Source organism: Petaurus breviceps, unplaced genomic scaffold (assembly GCF_028583685.1).
Source record: "Petaurus breviceps papuanus isolate PSGF00001 unplaced genomic scaffold, PetGlider_PUasm1.0 559, whole genome shotgun sequence".
Classification (NCBI taxonomy): domain Eukaryota; kingdom Metazoa; phylum Chordata; class Mammalia; order Diprotodontia; family Petauridae; genus Petaurus; species Petaurus breviceps.
In genome coordinates this window covers 1,634,558-1,662,543 of record NW_027186377.1, presented here as the reverse complement: position 1 = coordinate 1,662,543, position 27,986 = coordinate 1,634,558, and the positions used below count along the sequence as shown (strand labels likewise).

The 27,986-nt window shown below is 49.6% G+C and overlaps 1 protein-coding gene across 7 annotated transcripts in view; it reads right to left on the bottom strand.

The window, feature by feature from the left end:
- PUM2 (pumilio RNA binding family member 2) overlaps nucleotides 1-27,986 on the bottom strand; it is a 92,103-nt gene that overhangs the window by 31,506 nt on the left and 32,611 nt on the right. For 4 of the 7 annotated variants that reach the window (XM_069102986.1, XM_069102988.1, XM_069102987.1 and 1 more), the window contains exons 4-13: nucleotides 23,887-24,074; nucleotides 23,149-23,318; nucleotides 18,030-18,303; nucleotides 17,846-17,939; nucleotides 10,775-10,894; nucleotides 9,508-9,653; nucleotides 7,868-8,036; nucleotides 7,142-7,285; nucleotides 6,747-7,052; nucleotides 3,986-4,225 (exon numbers count right to left, since the gene is read on the bottom strand). In XM_069102986.1, the coding sequence (XP_068959087.1) occupies nucleotides 3,986-4,225; nucleotides 6,747-7,052; nucleotides 7,142-7,285; nucleotides 7,868-8,036; nucleotides 9,508-9,653; nucleotides 10,775-10,894; nucleotides 17,846-17,939; nucleotides 18,030-18,303; nucleotides 23,149-23,318; nucleotides 23,887-24,074 (1,851 nt within the window). Of the gene's footprint in view, nucleotides 1-3,985; nucleotides 4,226-6,746; nucleotides 7,053-7,141; nucleotides 7,286-7,867; nucleotides 8,037-9,507; nucleotides 9,654-10,774; nucleotides 10,895-17,845; nucleotides 17,940-18,029; nucleotides 18,304-23,148; nucleotides 23,319-23,886; nucleotides 24,075-27,986 lie in introns of those variants that run through there. The other 3 variants (XM_069102990.1, XM_069102991.1, XM_069102992.1) reach the window with 2 other exon arrangements.

Genomic DNA, 27,986 nt, shown 5'->3' with positions numbered 1-27,986 from the left:
TGGGAGGAGGAACAGAGATAAGGGAACTAGGTGGGGGCTGGGGCACCACAGTAAGAGCGAGGGACACTCGATGCCGAGAGGACATACAAACAGGGTGGAAGGGTGCTGAGGAAGGGAGGTAAAGGAAGTCTAGAGGGACCGTGCTGAGGAACGAACGTCCTGTCTCTTCCTTCCCGACCAGCATGCAGAGGAGAAGTGGCATGGCCGTGCCGAAAAGCAAGGAGGCAGCTCCAGCAGTGGGGAACCAGGCGCTAGGCAGGGCTAAGAAAGGAAAGAAAGGAGAGGCAAGGGGCTGAGGCAGAGGGAGGCCAAAGGCCAACGCAAGTGTGCGGCTTTTTCAGTGATTCTTCTGCTTGCCCCAGTCACCATGTGGAAATCTTTTCAGATCTCAAATGAAATCCATCACACAGCCCAGTTCTGTATCAACAGCAAACCTGATAAACAGACCCCTGATGTTGTGAATCCCAATTCCGATATAAACAGGCCTACCGACCCCTACTATGCAGACAAAATCTGTTCCATAAAAACCGCAGCTCAGCCCTCCCGTTAATCAACGAGCCTACAAGCAGAGGGCCAGGCTCTTTTGTCCTAATGTTCCCAGAAAAAATCAGGGGGACGTGCCTCCTGCTTTCCCAGGCTTCCGCTTGAAGCTCATCCCTTCCTTCTCAATGGGAAAGCCTTAAGTCTTTTCCTTTACTCTGTTCCTCTGGAGAGATGTGGCCAATGCCCCCCTTTCTACCACCTTCCCAACTGGCGGGTCTCTGAAGAGCTCACACAGCATTCAAGTCATTCTGACATCCTCTCCCCCAGCCTAACCATCATCTCAGATTTCTGTGTGGCCCAATTCCAGCTTTCTGAGATTCACATTATAGCTCCCCACTAAAAAACTACCTTCCATATGTTGCTATGGAAGTAATTATATCTTATAATACCGTCATCTAAAGCCATGTACTGCCTGAATCAATTGGCTGTTAGGTGAAGTGGATGGAGAGCTGTGCGCTGGGGATCGCTATTACCAAACCAAACAAAAACCCTGATGGTGACTAATCCCCAGATGCACATTTCTGTGGTATAAGGCACTAAAACGCGATGGGGAACTGGGGCATAAAACTGGTGCCCCCTTGAGAAGTGACTGCTCTGACAACTTCTTGTCCTAAAAGGATCAGATGCTCTTTTAAAGTGCAAAGCATTTGCATCTTGATTCATCTACTCAGCTACAAATACCACGGCAAACATTTACCTGCAAACCTTTGGAGAAGAATTCCGTGCTCTGTCAAATCACTCTGTTGTGCTTCCACTGAGATTTATAAATGGTACTTTCAGATTCAGGGATCTCCTCTCTGCAGGGCGTTCCCAGTGATGGTTCTCCCTCCATTCTATCAGCAATCACACTCCCACTAAGTCTCCCAAGGCTGCCCAGCAGAGTGTAAAGCAAGGTGGGGGCTGAGCCTCAAAGCTCTCCTTCCCTCCCTCTTCTCCCCATCTTCCTGTGCAAACAAAACGGCAGGGGGTTCCAAGATCTTGCAGATGCCCTTTCAAGAGTTGGGGAAGTCGGAGCACTAGACGACTGACCTGAGAGCGCAGCGAGTGTGAAGTATGGCGCCAGGCTTACCTGCCCTTTCCCCACACCTTGTGACCGACTTCATTCTGGTCTCTGCAGTTCCCATGCCTAGCACAGGGCCTGGCGCAGAGTGGGTGCTTAAGGGACACATGAACTGCCCAGAGCAGAGCATCTGATCGCTTTCGGACAGACGACGAGTTCTCAGAGCAATCACTTCTGAAGGGGTGCCACTTTTATTCCCGAGGCACACCGTCTCCCTTCTTACCACTGAAACCTGGCCATGTTTTATTTACTCCCTCTGCCTTCTCAGCAGGGGCGGGAAGCCCAGGCCCTCCAGCTTCTCTGGGTGGGTGCACCTGTCCTCACCCCAACACTCCAACTCTGCCAAGAGAGCAAGAATGAGGGTCCCTGGGGAGGGTCTTCAACTGCTCGTCCCTGTCCAAACTCAGAGAGTGGCCTAGTCTCCCCTGTGTCTGTGGGGGTTGCTGGCCTTCCAAGCAGGACACGCCGCAGCCTTGGCAGGCCGGCCGGCCCAGGTAACAGCTCTTCTACCTGGCTGACTCTATCCTCACTGTCTCATAACAGACACCTGCCTACCATCAAAGCTGACTCTGTGGCACACGACCAGGAGGGAAATCCCTAACAACCATCTGAGCCAAAGGGAAACTCCCCTCCACAGAACAAAGCCCTCACACCCAACACAGACACCCAGGGGCCCAGGGCCTGCTTGCCAAGGCCCCACCTTGCCCCTCTGTAAAGTTCACAGAAAAGGAACAAACCCAAGGGAAGAAAAGGTACACGGCAAATGCTGAGGAAGAGGCCAAGAAAGCGATGTGCTGACAAGTGGCCAGATCCCAGTGGAGCATAGCCACCAAAATGGGCCCGGGTGTCTACTGAAGCAATGGCAGCCCAAGCCAGAACCACGTGGCTCTCCTCAAGCTCCTCTCTCAGCCCCCATTGTGGCGGAAACAGGGTGCTCTGCCCAGACTGGAATCACGGAGGGGGAGGGCAGAGATTTCTGGGCGAGGTGCTTGCCCAAACACTTTTGCAGAAAGAAGGCTTTGGGGGCGGCTAGGTGGCACAGTGAGTTAGAACGCCAGCCCCTGAGTCAGGAAGACCCGGGATCGGTTCCAGCCTCAGATACTTAACACCCACACAAAAAAAACTGGCCATGTAACCTTGGGCAAGTTACTTAACCCCAATGCTTAAAAAAAAAAAAAGAAAGAAGGCTTTGATAGAACCCTGATAAGAGACTGCTAAGAACACCCTAACAAGGAAACAAAAAACTTTAAGATCAAATGGGTTTTCACAGCACTCACTGGCAAGACCTTACACGTGTGACTTTGAGATGACCGGAAGGAACCAAAGGCAATCCTAATATCTAACCCTAGAAAAACTGCCAGTGATGAAGGCTTCAAAGGACCAAGCTACAGCAATTAACGCAGAGTATTTTTAACCAACAAGGAAAAGAAAAAAAGAGACAGGATGAAAATGTGTATTTCAAAGTAAAAATATTAGAATTTTGCATCAATTGAGGTGATTGGTCTTTCTAGTAATGATCATTTTAAGACAGAGATTATCACGGGCCCTACAATGAATATCATTTACATTAAATTATCTGTTAAAATTCATTCACAGATTATTATGGACATGGGCAAAGTACATCCATTTGAGGGAACAAAATGACTACTCCCCATTTCTAATTTAATTGAGACTCTGTACTCAAATTGAACAGTCACGAAACTTTTACATATGCAAAATAATTTTTTTCATCAAAAGTCTAGGTTAAAAAAAAAATTCCACCAACTGGTGTGCGTCTTGTTTTATTTTAAACAAATGGGGCCTAACACACAATTAAAATACTCTGTTCAAACGCCTCAAACTAATGAAACAACCAAATGCAGTCCCCAGCTACCCTCAATCCCTTGACTCCAGCAGTCAGGTAGGCAGAGGGGCCACACAGCAAGGAAACCGGTCCATTCTGCAAACCTCGGCTACATTTTTGCTTCTCATATACACAAACTCTGGAGAGTGAAATTCTCATACCACTACAATCTAGAAAGCATTTGGTTCTTTAGGGAGTTTCAAAACACACACACACACACACACACACACACACACACACATCCCCATATCAAAAGTAGAAATGAAAAAAAAAACCCCGCACACCTTGGCATTTCATCAAAAGAATAAGCTACAAAAAGGTCTTGAACCTGACTGTACATCAGACTCTTATTTCAATGTTGAGACAGAAAAGTGAACAATTTTCAAAAGGTTATGAAAACTTCTAGAAGCAAAAGCAATTCTGAACCTCTTATCCCACATCAAATTGTTTACACACATTATAAATAAATAGCCACACACACACACACATACACACACACACACACACACACAAATAAAAAGGGTTGTGGTTTTTTTTACCTAAATGCAAACTGGATGAAGATCCATGTGATGAGAGTGATGGCGGTGGCGTAAGACAATGTCCTGGCGTTTGGCTTGGCAGAGGCATGCCTATTGGACTTGGAGAGGAGGAAAATCCCAGACTATTGTAAAATGGCGGCCCTACGGGAGGCGCTAGGCTGCTACTAGATCTTTTGTACAATTCAGAGCTAGTAGCCAGAGAATCTCGCCTTGCAGCACTACTACTTGCAGAACTGCCAACTGAAGAAGAAATAAAAAAAACCCTAATTACATTCAGCGGTAACTGGAGAAGCCCTATCCCCAGCACCTCCTGAGTAATGCCAGGAGGGGTTACAATGAGCATCGGGTGAACATCTTTGGAAAGAAAATGGTCACGCCACAACCTGCATGGATTCCCTTAGGAAATTCAGCAGGGGGCCAATGCCTCCCAAGAAAATAAAAAAAATAAAATAAAAAATGGCCTCCTGCAGTCCCATGTGCTTTGCCTTCTAGCTTGGACCTCAAACTCTGCCTGCCATTTGACGGGAAGTCCGTATTGGCCCGAATAACAGAGGCTTCCTTCTGAAATGTGCATGGCAATCCCTCACGCCACAGTCCTCCAGAAGCAGCTCATCAGGGACTTCTCCCAGGTAATGGCCCCCTTCCAGACCCACGCCTTCCACTCAGGACCCCACTATGCTGAAGGCCCTTCTCTGGGCCCATTCCTCATCCTCTCCCCTGCCACCAGGGTCTCGGGGCATTTCATGGCGCTCCCCTTTTCCACACTCTCTCACTGCCCCTCATGTGCGAGAATCTGGCCAAAGTGGGCAGGACTCAATTCTGGCGTGATGCCACCAAACTGAGACTTCATCCCTTGTAGGGCAATTCAGATTGTGACTGTGGGCAAGCAGAGGTGCCATCACTGCAAGCTTGGTCTGACCCTGTGGCCTCTTCCCCAGCTAATCCCCTAGATCCATCCCTTCTCAACTAGGACTATGGTCCTGAGGCCATCCCCAGCAAGAGGGGAGGGAAGACCAGGAAATCTGTCCAGGATCAAAGTCCAGCTGCATATTCGGACCAATACGGCAATTCTTTTCAAGGCAGCTTCAAATGTTCTAGAAAGACCTGGCTTTCCAATGGAAGGTCTCTGGGGGATGGATCCATACAGAACATAGATTAGAAAGAAAAAACAAGCAGGGCACGAGGCAGGCTAACAAAATACAAGTGTGAAACTGGGACATGCTGGCACAAAACAGGCCATTCCGAGGAGGAAAGACTTACTGTCCTACTACATAGTAAGCCAAAAAGGGGGGGGACGCAGCCAACCTCGCTGCCAGTCTTTCTTCTAAAAAACTCATTAATATGTGATATTTGTTTTAGGGACAAACGTCAAATTTCAGACAATCACGTCATAGCAAACTGTTAGGTCTTTTTCAGAAAACATTAAAAAAAAAAAAAGACACCTTAATAGGTGAGGACTAAGAAAGGAACAGCTAGCTCTCTTGGAGCTGGGCTTGGCAAAGCTGTCCAGGGCACGTGTCACACCAGCAAAGCCAATTTAAAAGGACACTGTCAAAGTGACTGTTCCAAAGCTGAATTCCTCTGCACATGGCTGGTCCCTGCAGACATCACATGCCTCTGACCCAGAGCCACCAAAAGAGGATGGCTTCATGCAAGCTTCCCCACTCAAAGGTCAAAGAAAACGAAACATTTCAAAATAATGAATAGAATCTCTAACCACCTCCACAGGAGAGTAAGTCAGTGCAGCTTAATTCACCTATCTCTAAAACCAAGGAGGATACACCTGGGGCAAGGACACAAGAGGCTGACGCTGGCTCTCATCTGGTGTCACAAACAGCTGCTCTGCCTGAGGAGACTGGCCGACAGGACAGAGGGCTCGGGCTGAGGCCTGCCGGCGAAGCATCTCTCCCGGTACGTCACCGTGCAGGTATCCAGCTCAGCACAACGCTGGATAGCGGATCATTCTGAGCTTGGTGCCAGGAGGTTCTGCCTGGGCCAAGCCTTAGCTTTGTCAGCTCTATTTCCCAGGGCCACAAAAGCAGGCCCTTGGAGCATCTGCTGGGACGAGTGGACCCAGACAAGGCAGGAAGCCTGAGCAAGGAAGCAGGGCACCACATCAGCCCCAGAGATCCCAGGACCGTTGAGGCTTCAGAAGGGGGGCAATATTTGGTTTGCAAGTGTCAAATTTTGTGTGGTTTGAAAAAATAGAAACAGGTCATCAAGGTAAGTGATAGAGGGATTTTGCATGGCTTTTCATGAACACTTGAGTTTTCCTGTGGAAATAGGCCAAGAAAAACCAAGAAACAAGTTAGGACTTCAGTTAACTTGGCAGGCTCCTTAAAGGATTGTTAGGGCTTTAGTTTAGAATAGCTTGCCACCACACTGAACTTCTATGAGAAAAATTAAGGCAATCACAAACCAGTGAGTCGTGTGAATTACACAATGAACACATCATTTGTCATCATGGGAAAAATGAGCTGAGTGATCAGGACTAAGAAGAATAAGAAGGGGCTAGCCAACAGTGGCCAAAAGTCAGTGTACAAGTTACTGGTCCTTCAAAGATCTGACTACAAGCTGATCTTTCTAAAGGCAAGGCCCTACATTTGAAAGAGCTCTAGCTTGCTTGAAATAACCAAGACAGCAGACTCAGTGCACACTGCCTTGTCTTTCTTTCTGCTGAACTATCAAGAGAAGATTGATGATTCCCATTTTATTTAAAGACTGAACCATCATGGAGACTCAGGCCACAAAAGCCACTTACCAGATGAGCCGAAGCCACTAAGGGCCGAGCCCAGGGCAGCCCCCAAGGAGCTACTGCTCCCAAAACCCAGAGACGTGCCTCCAGGCTGGCCCGGCCCGTGAGAGAACAAGGAAGTGCTCTGCGAGGTGCTGGTCAGAGAACTGCTCCCGTAAAATGAACTGGACTGCAGATTGGTGTTGGGCTGGGGAGGAGGCTGCTGCGGAGCTGGCGGTGGTGGCGGGGGTGGCTGGGTGCCGAGAGGCCGAAAGAGGCCATTGGTGGCTCCTGTCAGACTGTTGGCAGTCCCTCCGGCAGAAGCAGCGGCCGCTGCAAGACACAAGTTTGAAATCCTTGCTCAAGTTGAGTCCTGTCCTGAGAAGGCGCTCCACCAGTAAGCCGCCATCCTCCCAACTTACCGGCCTGCGCTGCTGCCGAGCTAATGAGGACAGGCGTGGAGGCCACGAGGCGGACCGGGGCGCCCAGGCCTGTTCTTGCTCCCGGGCCCACCACTAAGGCACCAGTCTGGTCATAGTAGGCGGTTGGGGCAAGGACTTGGTAGCCTAGAGGTCGGGGGATACACAAAGGGTCAAGCTCAGCACAGTTTCTTTCTAAGAAAACATACAACTGCAAAAGCCACTAAACAGAGCAACGCAGAGGCATGAGAATTCAAAGGAAGCCCAATGAAAGCCAGGAAGGACCAGTCCTGCTCAGGTTCCCCTGGGGACGGGGGCTAGCTGTTGCCCAGAGCTCTCTCCACGAGCCGGCCAGAAAAGGCCCTGGGCTGGACCTGGCTCGCTCCACTGCTGAAGGAGGAAAGGATGCAAAGGGCCACGACAGGCCAAGTCTCGCCTGTCCTCTGACTTCCAAACTCATCCAAAGGTGACCTTTCAGACTGAAGGTCCAAATGTGCTTTTCCTCTGCACAGGAAAGGAGCACATCCTCTGAATGCTCCCTTCACATTCCCAGGGTGCCAATCAAAGCCCCCCACTCCCACCGGGCGCTACAGAGGGGCCCAGCATGGATGCGCTCCAGCACCTACTGGAATGCTCATGAGCACGAGAGCCTCGGGGGAACTCAGGGTGGGGCTTCTCCCACAACAGCAAAAGTAAACTGGAATGAACACAGGCTGGCCAATGCATTACCTGGCATGCCAGTAGCAAGACCCTGCCCAAAAGCCAGAGCGGGGTTGGTGGCGGCGGCGGCGGCGGCGGCAGCAGCAGCAGCGGCAGCGGCAGCAAGGGATTCTGCTGGCTGCCCCTGCTGAGTCTGGTTGGGAGTGAGAGGGCGCTGACTGGCTCCAGCCCGGAGAACCTGCAAGAGACCCAAGAAAGCACATAAGTAAACACTAGGCACGCAAGTTGTCAAGGACAACCCACTGACTGTTTCACGAGCTTACAGACACTGAGGGATTGAACACAAGGCCTGGGCCTCAGGATAAAAACATGGAAATGACCAAAGACTGACTGGCTCTCAAACTGCAGGAATGGAGGGAGGTTCTGTCATCTGAAAATGACCTCAGTTTATCTATCATGAATAGGATGAATGAATCAAGAGACAGTCTCTTCCCTTGTCCACATCACTGCAGCAACACCGAGGTTTAACTCCAGCATCTGCTCTTAGCTTTATCCCACAGCTGTCTCTGAAAAACAATTTTCTTCCTCTTAATCACAAAAGTAATCTGGATTTTTATCATCATGGGGGAGTTTGCCAACCAAATGGGAGGCAACTTTAGGAAAAGACAACTCTCCCACACTCTCTTCCTAGACCAAAATGTTTCCCTAAACTGCCCAAGTTTTCTCCAGAGCTCTCATTTTCAATCCTCTTTCAATTCTCACGTTCTAGACTAAGTGTCAATTGAGGAGCTAATGAGTTTAAAACTGTATCAACTCCACCAAACTCCAAACACATACACAGAACCAATGGCAAACACTGACAAACGCGGCTGATGTAAAGGGGATGGGACCAAAACAGGGAGCTCCCTGGGAAGCAGCTGCACCCCGAGGGACAGGGTCCCATGGGTTCTAGGTGTGTAGCGAACTGCACAAAGCAAACCCTCTGCTTCTAGAAACAGGCTGATCAGGAAGAAGAACTAAGCCCAAAGTCACAAAAGAAGCCAGAGCTGCTCTTCTGAGAGGAGATCCCAGTTGCCAGTGGTGGGCGTAGAAACCCATTGAACACTGGCTTTCAACAAAGGTCACCACTCTCCCCTCTCCTGACTCACCCACAGTCTTAGGCCACTGGAAAGCCCCCAAGATCTCACTGATTGTTCCCTAGAACACAAACTTGGGCGAAGAGCCCCAAAGACAGTGCTACAGTGATAATCATACAAACAACTTTCATTATTACTGCTAAGTCAGGCCATGTTAAAAAGAAACTCCAATCTTAAGGCGCTGTTCTGATTTTAAAAGAAGTACTGAATCTGACAGCAAATACTGCCACCTCCTTATGACAAACAGGTGTTTATGCAAAGCTATGTCACATCTGTGCATCACAGTCACCTCTGATGATAGGCCTGTTTGCAAAAGATTAGATAACTTTACACTACGAAGTAAAAGTTAACTGTTGACAATAACGTTCCTTCTTAATCTTCAGCAATAACATACAGCTGGAAAACATCCTGGCTTTGAGGAATCTTCTATCAAGATTCCTACGTACTTCTGTACCAAATGAACAAGTGATCCCCACCCACTGGTCATGATGAAGGAATGGCTTAAAGACACTACATAAAACAAGAGGCAAAACCACTTCTGAATATCCCAAGGAGCTGCTCTGGTCACACTACCTGCTGCTGTCCTGGAGGTGGTGCCTGGGATGCGGCCTGCTGATTGGCTGCGCTGGTGGCGGCAGCCGCAGCTTGCTGCTGAAATAAATTGGCTGGATACACCCCCCAGGGAACGCCGTAATACTGGGGCGGGACCACTGCAGGACCTATGCAAAACACAAAGGGATGAGAACTTAATTCACTGCTAGCACAGACACAGAGCCAGCATAAGAGACCGTTCGAGGTGACCGGTCACCCTCCTTTTTCTCAAAGGATGGATCTGAGACATCTCTAGGGACAAACAACTCTGCTGCATTTGCATTCCGATGACAACATGCTTCCCCAAGCTGCCAGACCTGGCTCCAGGGCTCTTCATCTCAATTCTGCTGGTATTCCAGAACAGTGGTGCTAACGTGCTCACTACTGGATGAAGTCCAAAAGGGCGTACATCAGGAGCAAAAGCAATAGAAATGAAGGGGAAAAAGGTGGGCAGGCCTGAGGCAAAGGGCTCAGGGAGACCCCCTCTCTCTCTCCTCATCATGGGATCCAAACCCCACATGTTCTAGACCAGAAAGTAGAGGCTGCAGACAGCACACTGTCCCAGAACACCAAGGAGAGGGCTGAACTGACTGCTAGTGAACAGTCTGTCTTTTCATGTTAAAACTGGCTCTGCATCCCACAGAAATGTGGTGCCAAGATGACCAGCTGGCTCCTCCTTATACCTTAAGGAGACTGAAACTGAGCTGAATGGGAAAGGGATTCACAAAACCAGTGAACACAAAATTAGTTCCGTGGGAAAAATAAAAACACCTTCTGTGATTCAGAAAATGAGGCTAATAACCAAAATCAAACTGTGAACAGCAAAATGCTATACACGTCTAAGAAAGCACTTGAGAACTCCATGAGGAATTTAAAAAGCTGAGGCCGCTAGGGGGCGCCACGGTGCAGCGCGCCCAGCCTGAAGCCAGAAGACTCCTCCTAGGGAGTTCAGAGCAGATGTGTGACCCTGGGGGAGTGGCTTTCCCCTGCTGGCCTCGGTTTCCTCATCTGTAATATGAGCTGGAGAAGGAAATGGCAAACTGCTCCAATGTCTCTCCAAGAAAATCCCCCCGGGGGTCACAGGGTCAGACATGACTGAAAGGACTGAAGGACAGAGGCTGCCAGCTGGTGCCAGGGATGGAGCAATGTGCAGGGCAGAGGCTGTCCTCCTCTGTACCCCTTCCGCCCCAGAGCTCACCCACTGGCAGCAAGAAGGCATGCAAACCACCGGAAGCAAGCGCCTCCTTACCTGCCAACGTCGCTGCCAGGCCCGCTGCAGTGTAGGGATCGGTGCCAGGGGGGGCAGCACTAATAATGTAGGGGTTTGGCACAAAAGCGGCTGGAGCGAGGCCTGCCGAGAAGACACCAGCTGGAGGAGACAAGGAAGGAGAGTGAATGTCAAAACTGTTCCTAAGAGGACAAACCATGCTGGAAACATAATCAAACGGAGAAACCCCATCTTCAAAGAAGGAAACTGAGGCAAACAAAGTATCTATGGCTGGATCTGAACTCAGGACTTCCAGACCCCAGGCCCAGTGCTCTCTCCATCTACCCCTTGAGAAGTCAGAGTTCTGGGAAACTCATCCTGTTACATTTGACACAAGCAATCTCCATGCTAACATGTGCCATGCCCCCTCCAGGCAGCGCCCCCAGAAGCAGGAAATGCCCCGTTGGGGGAGCCCAGCGGGCTCAGTCTTATCCCTCAACGCTTGGGAGACAGCAGCACTGAGGAGTCAGTCACAGGGAGTGGGCCACCCCCAGGCTGTCCCTCTACCCCCTCCTCTCCTTAACCTATAGCCTCCAGGACACTGTCCTGCCTTCCTCCACACACTCACGGTCTGGCCAGCTCTCCCCCCGCCCCCAAACCCAGGAAGAGGAGTTCCTCCACCTACCTCAACTACGCCCCAAGATGGGCCATGACCCCTGAGTGCTGCAGGCAGATAGATATTCACTGACCCAGATATGCCCCTTGCCAATCCCCACCTGTTTCCACTCCCTCTCTCCCTCCCTCACAATCCCAAGGCCCATCATTCACCTGCGTGACATCACTCCTTCCTTCCCTACCCTTTTCTCTTGAGCCCCTGCCCCTGTTCTTGCCACCATCTTGTCTTGCCAAGGCTAAGCCTTGCATTACCTCCCCCAGAGGGGCAGCTGATATCACAAGCCTGGCATCAGGAAGACTCAAATTCCAATGTGGCCTCAGCCCCTTCTGAGCTGGGTGACCCTGGATGAGTCACTTCGCCTCTGACTCCCTGTCCTTGACCATACAGTGAGTAACCGCACAGCCCTACCTTTCAGGGTCACCATGAGGAAGAAATGTGAACATATTTGGAAAGCTCTCAGTACAGGGCCTAGCACACATGGGTACTTAATAAATGTTTAAGCACCTAAATACTATCTCAGGTGCTAACCAGGTATTCCACAAAGCTAGAGAAAAACCATCAGTGAGATAAACCCTCTACAAAATGGTGCCGGCCCTCACTGTGGCAAGGAAAGCCTTTGCCAAGCCAAGTCCCTCCCCACTGCTCCCTGCCTCCCCTTCCCCAACCTTCCCAGATAGGACCCTTCAGAGACACCTTCTACCACCATCTCTGCCTTCGCTGCCCTGGCATCAGGATGAGGAGGATCAGGGCTGGGAAAGGACTCGGGTTTTCCACGTACACTGAGCGTTTACACGTGTGTCATCTCATTGGAAACCACCCAAATGTTTCTGGTCATGCTGGGCAGGAGATCCTGGGTGGCCTTCTTCCACATGGCCCCACCATGGCCCCAGGACCAATCCCCCAGTGGTCAGAGCACTCCTTCCTGGCTGAGCCCACAGAAGTCCAACTGCAGCAGAGGCGAGAGAGGCCTGGCACATGACGGTCCCAGGATCCCTTCTCTAACAAAGGAGGACCCGCCATGGCTTTAATCTTGTCACTCATGGTTTAAGGCCCAGGACACCTTCTCCTCTGCCTAGGCAGACCTCACAATTTCCACCCAATTTGGTGGTCTTCCTCATTCATGGATTTACTAATTCATCTGAAAAGGTACTATTAACAGACGGCTCTGGGAATGAAAGCATGTTTCCGGCAGTGAGCATAATGCCAGGGCTGTTTCTCCAGGCCCTGCAGAAGCCCCCAACAAGGCATCCTCAGCCTAACGAAGAGTGGAGAAAGATCAACCAAGAGGCTCCTAGAACAGCAGCCTGTTTGGGATGAAGAGGCAGGAAGAGCAGCAGCTTCCCAACCCGAACACGATGATGAGGAAGAGCGAATCATGGCGCATCTCGGCCGCAGGGGGCCTTCAGAGCTTCCACATTCCTAGTTACTGTGCCGCAGCTGGTCTGAGCTGAGTTCCTATGGTCACTACAGACAGTGCAGGGCTCGACCCCAGTGACCCTGGGCACTGCTGATTCTTCAGGAGCATTGACTGGCTCCTGTCACCAAATACCATACTGGTGAAATACAGGGAACATTAGCTTTGTGGAGAAGGGCAAAAGGTGCCAGGATCGACCCAGGAGCACTTCTGAAGCACCCCCCCGCCCCGTGCCAGACAGTGGGCTAGGCTTAAACAGAAAGAGAAATCCTGGAGGATTTAAGGGCTATATGACCTTCCCCGTCCATTAACATGCCTACATGACCATGTGTGCTTCCATTCTCCCGTGGCACAGAGGCCGTGCGCCCAGCTCTAAGGCACACAGGGGTTTCAATCAGCTTGCCAGGCCGGAGTCACACTCAGGGAAAGAGCTTACATAGAAGAGGGGCTTGCTTGGGGGAGGAGCTCACATAGAGGAGGGGCTCCCTTAGGGGAGGCCTGCTTACAGGAAGGCTTTCACACCTTTTGGTACTGAGCCCTTCAGGCCCGAGTCTCAGGGTGGGGCTCTGAGCCATAACTCCATATTCTGGAGGTCGGCCTTTTGCTTTGGGGCTCAGATGTTGGTGCTTGCTCCCTGGGCTGGTGATCAGGTATCTATTATTCTGTTCAGACAGTTGGAGCCTGTCTATTGGATTCTTTGTTGGTTACTCGCTTCTTTATACTTATCAGTAATTAAAGTACGATCTCTGACTCCTCTGAAGCTGTCTTTCCTTTAGAAAAGCAGATCAAAGAACCTGTACTGGCAGCCCTTCCACAGCAGCTGCAGGCTGCATTAATGATACAATCCCTAGCCTTAAGGGGACAGAGTGCTAGACCTGGAATTAGTAAAACTTGGGTCCAAATCTGGCCATAGCCATGTGACCCTGGGCAAGTCACTTCACTTGTCTGCCTCAGTTTCCTCATTTGCAAAATGGGAATATCGTGAGGATCCAAAGAGAAATGTCAAGAGTTTGGTACAACTTCAAGGGACATGAAAAGGCTACTTTAATTATATCTCACGTTTCACTGGACCCAAATGACATACATACAATAGTGGAGCAGAAACAATGCTGTGGGAGTCTGTAAACGGGGAGTGAAGGAGAATGATTTGGCCAAAATAAAGGTGGCCCTTGAAATGGTCTCTTAAGGAAAAACTGAGTCTTACTGCCAGGCACAGGAGAGGCCTGGTGTAACAAGCTGGGCACACACACCTTTGTGTTCCTCAGGCCCCAAGGCACTGCCCCCCTCACCCCGCTCTGCTCACTCCTCCCCACCTACCCCACCCTCCATCCTGTTCTGCTGCCTTTTCATCCACACAAAACATAAGCTCCTTCACTGATGGAGCTGGAGAGGACAAGGGAAAGCAGGCATGCTGAGGCTTTATTAGTGGAATTGTGAACTGGTCTAATCATTCTAGAGAACACTGGAAACTGCCCAAAGGCCTAGCAAATTGGGCATGCCCTTTGACCCAGCGATACCACTACTAGGTCTATACCACAAAAAGAACAAAGAAAAGGGGAAAGGGCCCACAAAAATATTTATAGCAGCTCTTTTTGTGGTGGTTAAGAATTGAAAATTAAGGGAATGCGATGCCCATCAACTGGGGAACGGCTGACCAAGGTGGAGTAGCTGACTCTGACGGAATACTACTGTGCTATAAGAAACAAGGTTTCAGGAGAAACCTGAAAAGCCTCGTGGGCCAAACCAGGCAAACAATATACACAACACCGGGAAAGACGCAAGAACTCCTATGAACACAATGAAAGCTAGATTCCAAGGGGCACCCTCCCCAAAGAGGTATGAACCAAGAAAAGAGGGCAGAAGGAATGTGGGAGGAAGGTGATTTTCATTTCAAAATAATTTAAAATTAAAAAGCAAAGAATTAGGGACTGAGAGAAAAAAGAACAGAAGGTCCCTAGGGCAGTGCCAGTCTTGCTTTCATTTGCATTTGCTTCCCTTGGTCTTAGCACGAGGCTCCTGTGTGAAGGTGCCCGGCCCAGGGACCACCTCATCCCTTCCCTCCAACTCGCCAGCCAAGCCCTTTCTGCGATTGGCCATCATTAGTAGGACTAGGCAATATTACTACATGCACCTGCTCTATGGTGTCGCATGGGATAGATAAAGTGTTTGTAAAACACTCAACATCATCTCATTTGATCTAAGTGGTTTTATTATTATTCCTATTTTACAGATGAAGAAACTGAGGCAGAACAGGCATCACACAGCTAGTGTCTAAGGCTGTATTTGAGATCAGGTCTCCCTGACCTAACCAGGCCCAGCACCTTATCCCCATCATCTAGCTGCACCTAATTTATTTTTTACTTTTTTTGCTTTTTGGAGGGGGAAGAAGGGCAGCTGGGGTTAAGTGACTTGCCCAAGGTCACACGGCTAGTATGTCAAGTGTCTGCAGCCAGATTTGAATTCAGGTCCTCCTGACTCCAGGGCTGGTGCTCTATTCACTGCGCCACCTAGCCACCCCTAGCTGCATCTAATTTAACAAACTCCAAGGACAGTAGAAGCAAAACTGTCAAGGGGCAATTGACCTCAAGCAAACCTTTGTAATAATGAGAGGTGTAACCCCCCCATGGGCCCCAGGAGCCTTAAAGTGGGGCCGGATGAATGCTCTCCATTTGGGGATCACCATCAGGGAGGCCTTGACTAGACAGGAACGAAGGCCCTGAAATGCTCTCCTTCTCCAATGGTGAAGGTCATGGAACATTTTTACACAGAAAGAAACAAGGAATATGAAAATCCCCACTTGCATGAACTGGTCAAGGCCACGTCAGTAGGAAAACACCATTTGCAGAAATAGGAATTCCAGCAACTCAACGGCCAACGTTAGCTCCCCACCTACCTACAAGCAGGCAGGCAGCCCACCTCCCCAGCAGCAAAGCCTCAGATCGTCTCCACTCTAGTCCACACACATTCTGTCTGCACGTGGGCTCCTCCATCACACTGGAAGCTCAAAAGGCTCAGTGCCTGGCAAAGCGGAGGTTCTTAATACAAGTCGTGGACTTAATTAGCTCAGCTCCCAAGTCCCAGCCACTATTCACCATCGCGCTGCCTTCTTGGCACAAAGTCTTGGACTCCAGGTGCAGAGCAAAGCACCCCATGTCACGTGACAGCCTGTTTCACCTTACTGGATTTATTACACGAGTCAGTTATGTTGGGGTGGGGGAATGGAGGCAGGAGAAGAGGTTCCCAGAACTCACTGAGAAGTTGTAATGGGAATGAAAATTTAAGATCTTCCCTGCCCCAGGCCCTCTGATAAGCTTAAGTGCACCTGGAGCCTGTCGGGGGCGGCTTGTTCTTCAGGAGATACTTTGTTATTGGGCAGTGGGTGAAGAAGGTTGTTACACTCTCTGACCCTGGAGGAGGCTATATAAACCCTGATGTGAGGCTTAATTTGGGGGCTCATTTTGAGAAGGGTTGCGTGATTTGACCAGATGAGACTCTGGGCAGCCGTTGAGAACTCCCTGGCTTTGAAAAACCCAGATGTTGGTGCTTCCCTCTCTAGTAACTGTGACTAGGTAAGGATGTAATGATCAGACAGTTGGAGGCCTGTCTGCTGAAATGTTTCTCTGTCTTCTTATAACTTCTGCTTGTAACCTCTGTATACTGAAGTGCAGGGTGCTGACTTTTTCCCCTGAACTAGGTAAATATGTTTGATTGATTAAAGCAAGATTGTTAACCCATTTTGAGTTGTTTTCCTTTAGAAAAGCAGATCTAGGAACCTGTGTTGGCAGCCACCCTGGGGAGGCTGGGGTGCTTGCTGCTACAGACGTGACAATATTTTTTAAAAGTAGCAATAAAACACTTGTTTAAGGAAATAACTGGGGGAAAGGAGTCCCCATTTCATCCCTCTCCCCTAGGTCCTAAACTAAACATAACATGCAAGGATAGCCTGAGGAGGAGTAAGAAAAAGGCAAGACAGCCAGAGGAGAGGGCAGTACTCAGACTGTTCCCAAGGCAAGTGTCTAATGAGAAGCCCAGTAATAAGAACATCTGCTGCTGCAAATGCTCTAGTGCTCAGGAGGCAGGCTATGAAACCCATGTTACACCCTGGTGCCAGCCCACTCTGGAGATGCAGGAACTGAGAACTTCGCTGTTGCCCACTAGGGAAGCATGCCCTCTGCCTCCTCCTAGCTCCCCTCTCTGCAGTTCTAGGAAGCTGCCAACAGCAGGCTCCAGGCCAAGTCCCAAGAGGGGAGCGACCACCTGGGAGAGGCAAGCAGACCAGGTCTGGCCCCAGGCTCCCAAGGCCCGCAAGCTAGAGCACAGGACAAAAAGCACAGTCCTAGGCTAAGGAGAATGTGGAAAAAGCACGTACAGAAGGTAAGAAAGTGAATTCACTGATGCCCAAGACCATCCATCACGGGCAGGAAATGGGCTTCCTTTTTACATCTGCTGCTGCTGTTCAAAGTCTTAGATAACATCTTCAATAGTTCACGATACTCTTAACAATGCTGGGAAGAGGGTGGGAGGGAAAGGACTTGGTCAGTCACACAAGGACTCCTGAGTCTCAGACACAGCAGATGATGACAGTGAAAGTGATGACAAGAGTTTGTGTCTACAGAGAGCCTGCTGCGTACCCCATCTGACAGATGCAGCAGTGACAGGAGGCAGCAGGGCGGTGGCTGGCCCAGGATCACAGGGCCGGATGATCCCAAGCTGGCCTCCAAGCAGTCCCAAGCATGGTGCTGATCCCCATTTCACCCAGGAGTGAGGAGGTGCCCTGGCAAGGGCCCCCCAAGTGCTCCAGGGTGGCCTTTCCCTCTAACCCTTCTTCTCAAGTCATAAGACTGACCAATGCCCACCGGGAAGCATCCCTCAGCCCTGACCTTGTACCCACTCACTAGGAACATGGTTCTCTGGGAAGAGCCAAAGAGGTCCAGGGTCTTCTCATAAAACCCCCCTTGCTTTGCTCAGGAGTACATCCACCCCTCCCTGCCCCGCCCCTGTGCCAACTACACTCCCCACTCACCAATGTGTGGCTGCTGGGCCGCAGCTAAGGCGTACTGCTGCTGCTGGGCTGCCGTTAACTGCTGGACGGTTAGCGCACTGGTCCTCTGAAAGAGCTGGGAGACAGACAGAGGCCCACTTGAGCTTTTCTTGTAGGCCTCGCACTCAGTGTAGGCAGCACCAACCGCCCTGGCAAGCCCAGTTACCTGCTGTGGCTGAGAGCTGTAGTCAAACAGGCCGACAGCGGCTCCTGAAGAGTCCATCGGCACCTGGTTTCCAGGATAGTCAAACTGCAAGGAATCCAGGCCCACCTGCTCCATGGCATCCAAAGTCTGGGCTTCAGGGCTGGGGAACTCTTCCACGAGGGGCTTATTAGCTGCAGGATTGGGGAGAGGACCCAGTCCTTCAGGAGGATTCGAATTGGGGCCCAGGCGCTCAGCTACTTCTGTGGGAGAAGCTTGGCGGCTTCCTGGAGTGCGACTAAATAAAGAGAATTACCGCAGGATCAGAGCGTGGAGAAGTCCTGGCACCAATGGAAAAGGTTACAATGTCCTAAAGAACCACAGAAGGTCCCATAAATGTCTCAAGCCTAGAGAACACATGTAATCCAAGACAGCCAAGGACTGCACAATGTCCATGTTATTGATAAGAGCCAGGAGGGGCCTTTGGCATCATTTGGCCCCAGGCCCTGTGGACCTAAGGAACGTCAGACGAGGAATCAGTGTTTCCCGCATTCTGCTGAAGAGACTGAGGCTGGTGCATGAATGGCCACCTCAAAGCTGCAATGGAACCAACTTTTCCCATTTCACGGTAAGCTAGAACGACTCACAGTGCCCTGGAAGAGGTTCTAAGTTCTTGGCACTATTGATTAAGAGTTAAAGAGGGACATGGGGACCCACTATTCCAAAGCTCTCCCAACCCAGGTAAGTGGGGGCTAATATCCCCATCTAACAGTGAGGAAATGGAGGCTGAGAGAGGCAGAGGCAAAGATGACACAGAATGAGCATTTCTCAAGGGCCCTATGTGTGCAGGGCAGTGTGCTAAGCATACAACCTCATCAAAATCTCGAAGCAAGGGCTGCATCCCCACTTCACACTCATAGAAAGTGAGGGAGACAACAATGAAATGACTTGTCCATGGTCACATGGCTGCTAACACTGCAGGCACTGTGCCCCTGGGCTGTCTCTAGGTCAGTTAGGAAGTAACCTCTCTACTATGCAGCTAAGAGAGCAAACGAATCACTGTCAACCAGAACAGGATAAACTGTAATGGAAACCAAACTCCAGTTTTCATGATGAAAAAAGGCCCCAAACTTTAATTCTGAAAGAACATCCAGGAATCCAAAAAGCAGCAGGTTTTTTTGTGCTATCAATGAAAAGCGATCTCTTGGCTTGGCCAAGAGATGGGAGACTCAGTCACCCAGACTAAAAACGTGGCTTAGGTTGGCAGCTCCTCTGAAGCTTTAAAAGGCCTCTGCCCCAGTGATCTGGGACACCTGAATGAAAACAAAAGCAAGGGCAGAAGCAAAGTAAGTCGCCTGTGTGAAAATCTCCGTGGCTTCAGCCCCAATGCTTCTTTTAGCCATTCCCCCAAAGAATTCTCTTTGTGTCCAAGGATAAGGAGGATCTGTGTACAAGCAGACAGTCCTGACGTTTCTGAAAGCCAGGCTGTGCAAACAGATCTCAGCACCATACAGCAACATATGCACCTGCAAGAGCTCCTCCACATTACTGCTAGAAACTTTGGACACCGAATAAAAGGAGAAAAAACTTCATTTCTTCATTTGAGCTCCTCTTGTCCCTTATAACCACCCCCCCCTTCTCTCTGAATGATTTCTGGCCTTCCCCCCACCCCAATGCTCCAAGCAGAGGCCCTTCCAGAAGTCAGGTCCCAGGGCCCTCCCAAACAGGGCTCTACAAAGTCAGTCTAGCAACAAACATTTCTTAAGTGCCTATTATGTGACAGGCACTGTGGTGAGACACAGGGATAGACCAGGAGTAATCACCAGAAAGAAGGGAAAATAAGGAAAGGCTTCTGGTATTAGAGGAGAGCCTGGGAAGGCAGGAGTCAGAGCTGACGAGGGAGAGCAGACGGCCAGAGCAAAGCATGCAGTGACACTGAATGTTAAGAAACTAGCAGGCTCTTGGGTGTGATGAACCCAGTGTGAAGATGGCAATGTCAGGAGAAGAGGGCAGAGAGCAAAGGTGGGGGGCCCAGAGCCCGGAGTACAAGAGGACACTGAGACTAGGAGCTTGGGTGACTGTGAGGACAGCAGGGACCTAGAGAAGAACAGACCGTCAGAAAGACAGAAAGGCTTTGCGGGAAAAGGATGAGTTGGGCTGTGCCAAGTTTAAGAAGTCTAGGAGGGACAATGAGGTGACAGGAGATGTGAGACTGGAAATCAATAGAGAAGACAGGGACGTATAATGAGACGTAAGAATCTGAGCGACTGATTAGACCAGCAAGTGAATTTATGGAGAGGAGCAGAGGGGGGAAGGCAGGGGAGGGGAGGCACAGTACAGGGACCGTGGGACACTGGCATGACCCAGATGAAAAGCAAGCAAAGGAGACAGAGAAGGTGCTGTCAGATAAAAAGAAAATCCAGGCAAACCAGGAGAGAAGAGAGGATCCAGGAGAAGAGGGCCAGAAGAATGGAGACGGAGAAAATACCATTAGAGTTGTCAATCCAGAGATGCCTGCTTACTTTGGAGAGAGCTATTCCAGCTGAATGCTGAGGCTGGAAGGCAAACTACAGAGAGCGACAAAGAGAGGAAGGGTTAATGAAGCAGACACACCTGCTAGGGATGGCCTTCTCAAGAAGCTGAGCCAGAAAAGGGAGGAGAGACATGGGATACCAGCTAACAAGAAAGGAGGGAGGAAACGGGGTTTGTAGGAGCAGGGAGGCAGCCAGTAAATAAGGAGAGGTTAAAGACAAGTGAGAAGATGATGGAGATGGCAATTTGCTGCAGGAGAGGGGATGGAATGGAGATCACTTGTGCAGTTAAGAGAGGTTTGCCCTTGGAAAGAGAAGGGCCTTCAGACTGCAGAAGGGATCTGGTAGGTGTAAAATATGGAGGAGGAAAGGGGAAGTGGGAACTCTCCTCAAACAGCATCGATATTTTCAGTAAAATATGGGGCCAGGCACTCAGCTGGGAGGGAAGCTTGCAGAGGGATGAGAGTTTGGGAAGAGCCATTGCAGAGTGCAGGACAGTGCATCAGAGTGGGACGTGTCCACCTCACTGCCCTATATAAGCACAGCTTCATTCAGCAGGCTATGAGCCAGAGTGAAAGCAGAGGATGGTGAGAGTGATGCAGGCCTGAGCCTTGGCAGGGCAGGCCCTGGGCACTTGAGACAGGAGGTGAACTGGTTCCCCGAGGGCTGGAGGTGGCTAGAACAAGGGGGAATGACCTACCATAGAACTACTGGTCAAGTGGAGGTCAGAGTGAGGACAAGAAACAAGGTTTGGGATCCTAAGGTGGAGAGAGAGGTGGCATGAAAATAGAGTGGGACTGGCATGCCAGAGCTCATCACACAGGTGTTATGGGGTCTGTGAGTGGTGGCAAAAGCAGGGTGTGGCCATCTCGGTATGTGGTTGGGATGGAGTGGAGCAAGCAGAGGTGAGAATATCTGAGGGCAGGCAACTGGGAGGAAGCCTGAGCCTGAGCACGGCCCCTAGAGAGGCCAAAGGGAAACTAGGAATGACATCCTGGTATGGCGGTGGGCCGAGGGAGGCCGAGGAAGGCCTCAGGGTCTCACCAGGCTCTATTTCAGACACTCTCTGTGACCTTCTGATGTCCTTTCTTCTTCTCCAGATACTGAAGAGAAGACCTGGCTCCTTCTCTACCACTGATATTAGGGGCAAGGTCACAGTTCCAGTCACCAACAGAGGCCACCCTGGACTCTCAGGTTATCTATTCAGGCTAACGCTCAGATTCATTTCCACGCTGCACAAAATAAGCAGAACTGAAAAAACCTTCCAAGTCCTTCAGGAAAGCTCTGGAGATTCAACTATTCCATCCAACTGTTAGGATGCCAGGATGATGCACCAATGGCTCCAGTGTGGAAAAATGTTTTCTGTCATCTAGTAATTGCAGCTGAACCCTCTACTTAGTAACATGAAGAAATAACAGCAGAACAGAACAGAACATTTACATGAGTGCAAAGCATTTCTATGCAGAAAACCAAGACCGTAGCATTCTCTACCAACACATCTCAATTTGTTTAAAAAAGAAAAGTGGCCACTAGGAAGTCGGTCTCTCCATGGTTACTGTGCTTAGGGGCTGCCCCTTTCCGTGGTGCCATTTTTTTTCTTGCTATAGTTAATGTTGTTTTAACACTTCAATTATAAAGATGTGGACCCTGAGGGCTTATGGTCAACTCAGTGTTAACGAATTAGTCTTGGATGAAATCTGAGTTCAACAGGAGCTGGGGAGAAAATGCACGATGTATTTTCCCAATGTAATTTTCTGTATTAAACTGAATTCATTTCTAGTTTCACAAGAGGTTCGCTGGTTTTGGATGCTGTTTTGCACTCAGCCCGGGGGGCTGTGGCCCTGATTTTAGACTCCTTCTGTGCCAACATCTCATTTGCTGTGGCTATTAAAAGCAACAGATTTAAGCGCCAGTCCCTCTGGACACGTGGATAACTGGCTTTAGATACAATTAATTTCGTTTCTGCTCTGATACAAGCTAAACCAACAGGAAGCAATGACCCGTCAAATTTATAAAGTTTGGTGCTCTAAGGACAAGCCTTTGGCGGAAAAGAGCAAGCACATCTGCAGATAACTGGGTAGCGCTATCCCCTCAAAGCAGTGAAGTGCACTCTTCAGCCTGACTCTCCAGTCTCCAATATCTACTGTCTTCTTGCCAACATGAACTCCTCCAACAGGGTCGTGGCAGGGTCCTCGCTTCTCAGCAACATTAAGGCCTTCGTGTTTTTTGGTCAAACTATTAAGGGGCTGAGGAGGAGGGGAGGAAGGAGGAGAAGGAGGAGGGGGAAGGAGAAGGGAGGATTCACCACCAGGAGCTCAGACAAGAGGAGGGAGGCACTGTTGGGCAGGAGGGAATAGAGCGAAACAAATGTGAGTTCTCAATCACAGTGCTGTTCATTTGAAATGCCGCAAAGGACTTGCATTTCCCAAGAATTACTCTGAGAATCCAAAGGGTTCGAGAAAAGCAACTAGCCTAGCTCCCGAGTAACCAAAAAACCGTACTCCCGGGCAGTAGTAACCCAGGCCGAACGGGAGGCCCCTGGAAAAGCGTCTGGATGAGCCCCACAGCCCAGGAAGGACATGCTTGTCTTCTGGAGAAAGCGAAAATCTTACTTAAAATCTTTGCAATCGGCATCCATTCCATTTGGCAACCCTCTGCCTTTTAATTTAGCATCCTCCTCATCTCCTGGTTTAAGTTCTCTGTCTGTGTCCTCCTCAAACGGAGAAGCCTGGCCTTTCTCATCTCCTTTCTCAGGTCCATCTGTTTCAGCATCTCTAGGGCCCTGAGGAGAAAGAATCTGTTTGATTCTGACAATTTAATAGCACACAAAAAAGGCACCATAAGGTGACCTAAGTCTACACTGCAGTGCACAGAAACAACAAATACACTTCAAAGTGGAATGGAGTGGTTCCCTTGTTCACCAAAGGCCCGAACTGGAATACAAAAGCGTCGCCATTTATAATGGAAGCGCTAAGGCAACCTTAACTATAGCGGGCTAGGAAAGCACTAGCACCACAAGGGCTGATGACTGCTTCACGCACAGAGAATCTCCTCGCCATCACAAGGGCTCACATCCGACCTGGGATGTGCAGGGCTGCCCTACTTCATCTCGCAGGTCAGCTGAGGAAGCTACAGGAGTTCATGCTTTGCGTCATAATGAAGCCCAAATCCCTCCCCAAATGCTCCTTCTTTCCTCCATTTTAGGATTCCTTCAATAAGGAGGCCTGGGGACAAGAGCTAGGCGCCCCCCTAAACACAGTCAAGATAACCAGATATGAAAAAACAGAAACAGAACCAAATTAGACACGAGCAGAGGACTGAGGCTTTCTTCCAAGCATGGAGGTACTTACAAAAGCTCCTTTCCTAAATCGAGAATCCAATTTATCTGCAGGAGAAGAACTTAACACATATTCTACCATGCTCACGCCAAGGCCTCCACTTTCGGATCGAGGAGACAGAATCGCATTTACTTCACTGTTTCCATGAAAACCCTGTCCAGGTCTTCTCTGTACCATAATAGGCTGGGACATCGAATGGTCTGTTTGGAAGAAAGAATAAAAGGAAAACCGCGTCAACTTCCAAGTGAAACAAAGAGGTTAAGAGATAACAGAGGAGAAGAGACCCCCGGCCATATTTTAGTTTAAATGTTGCTCAATGCAAACTCGGAGGGAGGATGCTCCTTGGACAGTCACTCAGATGACAAACGACCTTTGGGCTCCTAGGAAGCAGAGACAAAGAACCACTTGCAGGCAGTTTTGAGAAAACCGGGCACCGGGCAAGATGGAGGGCAAGGGGCCGAGCCAGGGGTTGAACAATTAGGACCCAAGAAGCACTGTCACCGCCACAGCCTAAGGTGCCACCACACAAGACTCCAGGCCCCACTCCAAGCTGGCTGGCCCACGTTATGAGTAACTTTTCAAGAACTGCTCACTCCAAGCGACCAACTGCACTCACTAGTGTCCTTGAAGACAGACTTATAAGCTAGCCCACTCCTAGTACTGTGACTTCCCAGCTTGAACAATACTTTTTTTTTTTACTACTACTATACGGAGAGAGGGAAGGAAGGGAAAACATTTATTGAGTGTTATGTGCTGTGTGCGCATGTGGTACATGTGAGCATGTGGTACATGTGAGCATGTGGCACGTGTGTGAGGCTGCGCAGGACCCCAGGCCACACAGGGCCCCAGGCCCCGTGCCCCGGCCAATGGGCATCCCAGATCCCGGGGGAAAAGGAGAAAGCCAGCTCAAGATCGGTCCAAGTGAAAGCGATCGCTCAGACAGAGGAACTGAAGCAGAACTTAGGGAAAGAACTTCTGTCACAAAGCTTTACAGCCGATTCCCAACAGGGAGCAGAGTCTCAGCTCGTCCTCTAGTCAATCTAGTCAATGGGAAAGCAAGTCTTCTGAAAGACTAAGGGGGTTCTAGCCCCACTAACTAGCCACAGAAATCTGACCGCTCACTTCAAAGAGCCAGCTAGCCAGTGTAGCCCACAGGGTTTGGGATCCCAAAGAGCTGAGCTTAACCCTTCCTCAGGCGCTTCCTAGCTGTGTGACCTTGACCACATTCAGAATCTCTCTCTCATCCATAAAAAGAGGGGGGCGGCTTGGACGGCCCCTTAAGAGCTCTAAGTCACTGCTCTCCAAAGGCCATTCCCGTTCAGGTACTGACCAGGATGGGTGGCCAAGGCCCACTTCTACCTCTCACATTCTCTAACACTGAATTCCAAGTGAAGACTGACCACCTTGGACTTGCTCTCAATGGCCTGAATCCTGACCAGAGCTGATCCCCTTCCACCCCACCTCCTCCAGCAGGCAGCCCCCTCTCTCTTACACTCAGTCTCTCCCTCCTGCCTACAGAGGTGTCTTTCCCTAGCCTGAAAACCACCCTCCCCTGACCCTTCCATTCCTGCTATCACCCTACTTCTCTTCTGTCTTGGTGCCGAAACTCGTAAAGGTCATCCACTTTCAACGCCTCCCCTTCCTCTCAATCTCTCCTCATCCTCTACCAACCAGGTTTCCAAGCTCATCATTCCACCCATGCTGCTCTCTCTCAAGTTACCGATCATCTCTTAGTAGCCAAATCCAATGGCCTTCTCTCCCTGCTCACGCTCCCTGACCTCTCTGCAGCCTCAGACCTGCTGGTCACCCTCTCCTCCTGGATCCTCTCTTCTCTCTGGGTACTCAGGACCTTTTCTCCTGGTTCTCACTCCTCCTCCAGACTACACCACACCCTCTAACGGTGGATGCCCCTCAGGTTTCTCTCCTTGGTCCTCTTCTCTCCTCCCTCTAGACTAGTTCCCTTGGGGATCTCATCGGGGGTTATGTCATGATGAAGTCCCGCAGCCAGTGAGACTACATGTCTGCCCTAGGTCCCCTCCTTCCTGGTGAAGGACCTGTGAAGAGCTCTCCAATGTCCACCTCTACTCTCTCCCAAGAGGGGGAAGGAGGTGCTGAGGAGGTGGGAAGTTTCAGAGTTCATTTGATGTTGTAAGATGAGTTTCTTGGATAAGTCCAAAGGAACAGCCAGGTGGGAAATGATGTAGGCAAGTGACATGGTTGGATCTGCCCTTCTGAGAGATTCATTTATCAGCTCAGTGGAAAGTTGACTGGAGAGGGGAGACTGAAGGCAGGCAGACTCCCCAGCAGGCTAGTAAGACAGTACAGGCATGAAGTCACGAGGGTCTGGACCAACAGCGACAGACAACAGAGTCAGAAGAAAGAAAGGAGCCTACATATGCTGGAGAGGTTGACAAGGATCACCAGGACTTGACAACCGACTGGATACGAGCAGTGAAAGTGCAGGCTCCAGGATGATGTGTAGGTCAGGAGTTGGGGTGACTGCGGGGATGGTGGTCCCCTTGATAGTGGGAGGGAACTTCAGAAGAAGTGGGGCTGTCTACGGGACACACCACTGCAGAGGTCCCCACCTTGGGCCCCTCAGCTGTGAGCTGCTGAGTGCTGACCCAGACCTCTTTCCAGATCACTTCATCCACATCATTCAGACCTTCTCTCCCTTGGCAGTTCTGACATCCACTCACCGCTGCCCAAACACCTCTGTCTAGCCAAGTTTTCCCAATGGGGAGCCTTCCCCCCAGAGAATGCAAGCTCTCCTGGCACAGGGACTGTCTCAGCACTCAGCAGAGTGCCCCGCACACACAGAGGAAGCACTTACTTTTTGTTCAGCCATTCATTCAAAGTTTCTGATTTAGCCTGGAGAAATCAAACAATTTACTTTTGGCTTTAATAAACTTCATCAATACCTCAAGAGAATTAAAAATACCTTCTGACATTTTCCCAAATTAAAATTATGCCATCATTATCAGAGACAAATTTCCAGAACCCATTATGGCATTTAAAAAACAAAACAACTACACAGCCAACAGCTGCTGCATGGAGAGGCTATCTAACACAACACCTATTTCCCCACCATCCACACTGAGCAGAAATGTCTAAATAAGCTGGCAATGGTTCATTTTCCAACGTCTTCTATTGACACTTGCATACAATAACTGAAATCATGACCAACATAGGAAAGGAATCTTAGCCTCATTTAACTTTCAGAAATAAAATGAAAAGAATCTCAAAATTCATAATATGTAGCTTCAAAGGAAAAAGTATGCATTAAACTTACATAAAGAAATGGAGCTTTAGGATGAAAAATCTGGTTAAATTCTTGCCTCTAACTTTTCATTCTTTAAATGCAATTCCCATAATTAAATCTCTACCCTCTCTGGGCTCCTTCATTAGATAAGAATGCTAACTGCTCACGACACTGACCTAACGACATTACTTGTCAAAGCTCTGACGTCTACTCAAAGACACAACTACAAATGCCCTGGTTTCTGTTCCAAGGGCAAATCCTACTTGGGGCTTTGGTTTGGGTGGAATTCTGGACTCGGTGCTTAAAGACTGTCTTAAAGGAAGTGTTTAGGCTTGAACAATAAAAGACTGAGTCATTTTTACCCCAAAACGTGACCAATTTAACAATTCAAACATCACATAGATTTAACCACCATCAATAACCTCAAACTTGACTCAGCAAGTTGGTCCAAGTGACTGATTGCTCTCACAGCAAGGCTGCTCTCAATTTGACTTTCAAAAGAAAGTTCATTCCGGAAATAGTCAGATGACCTGGTAGAACTTAAGGGAGTTTCAAATCCCTTAAAGCAACAACTCATTTCCCTGAGTTCTAGAAAACTCACCATAAAGTAAAATCTCTTTTGACATTCCACTGTAGGATCAGAAATTCAAGCCCACAGACAAACAGCAAGCTGGAGTATTTCAAGTTCCACGTTTCTCCGACAAGCATTAACTGAGCATCTAGGGGGACAAGCAGTGTGCCAAAGTCCCGGCTCTCCAGCAGGAAGAAACAGAAATAGATGCACCCACAGAGATATTTGCGCATTCATCCTCAAGTAAGCTAATTCTGTTCTGTTTTTGTTGGGGGAAGT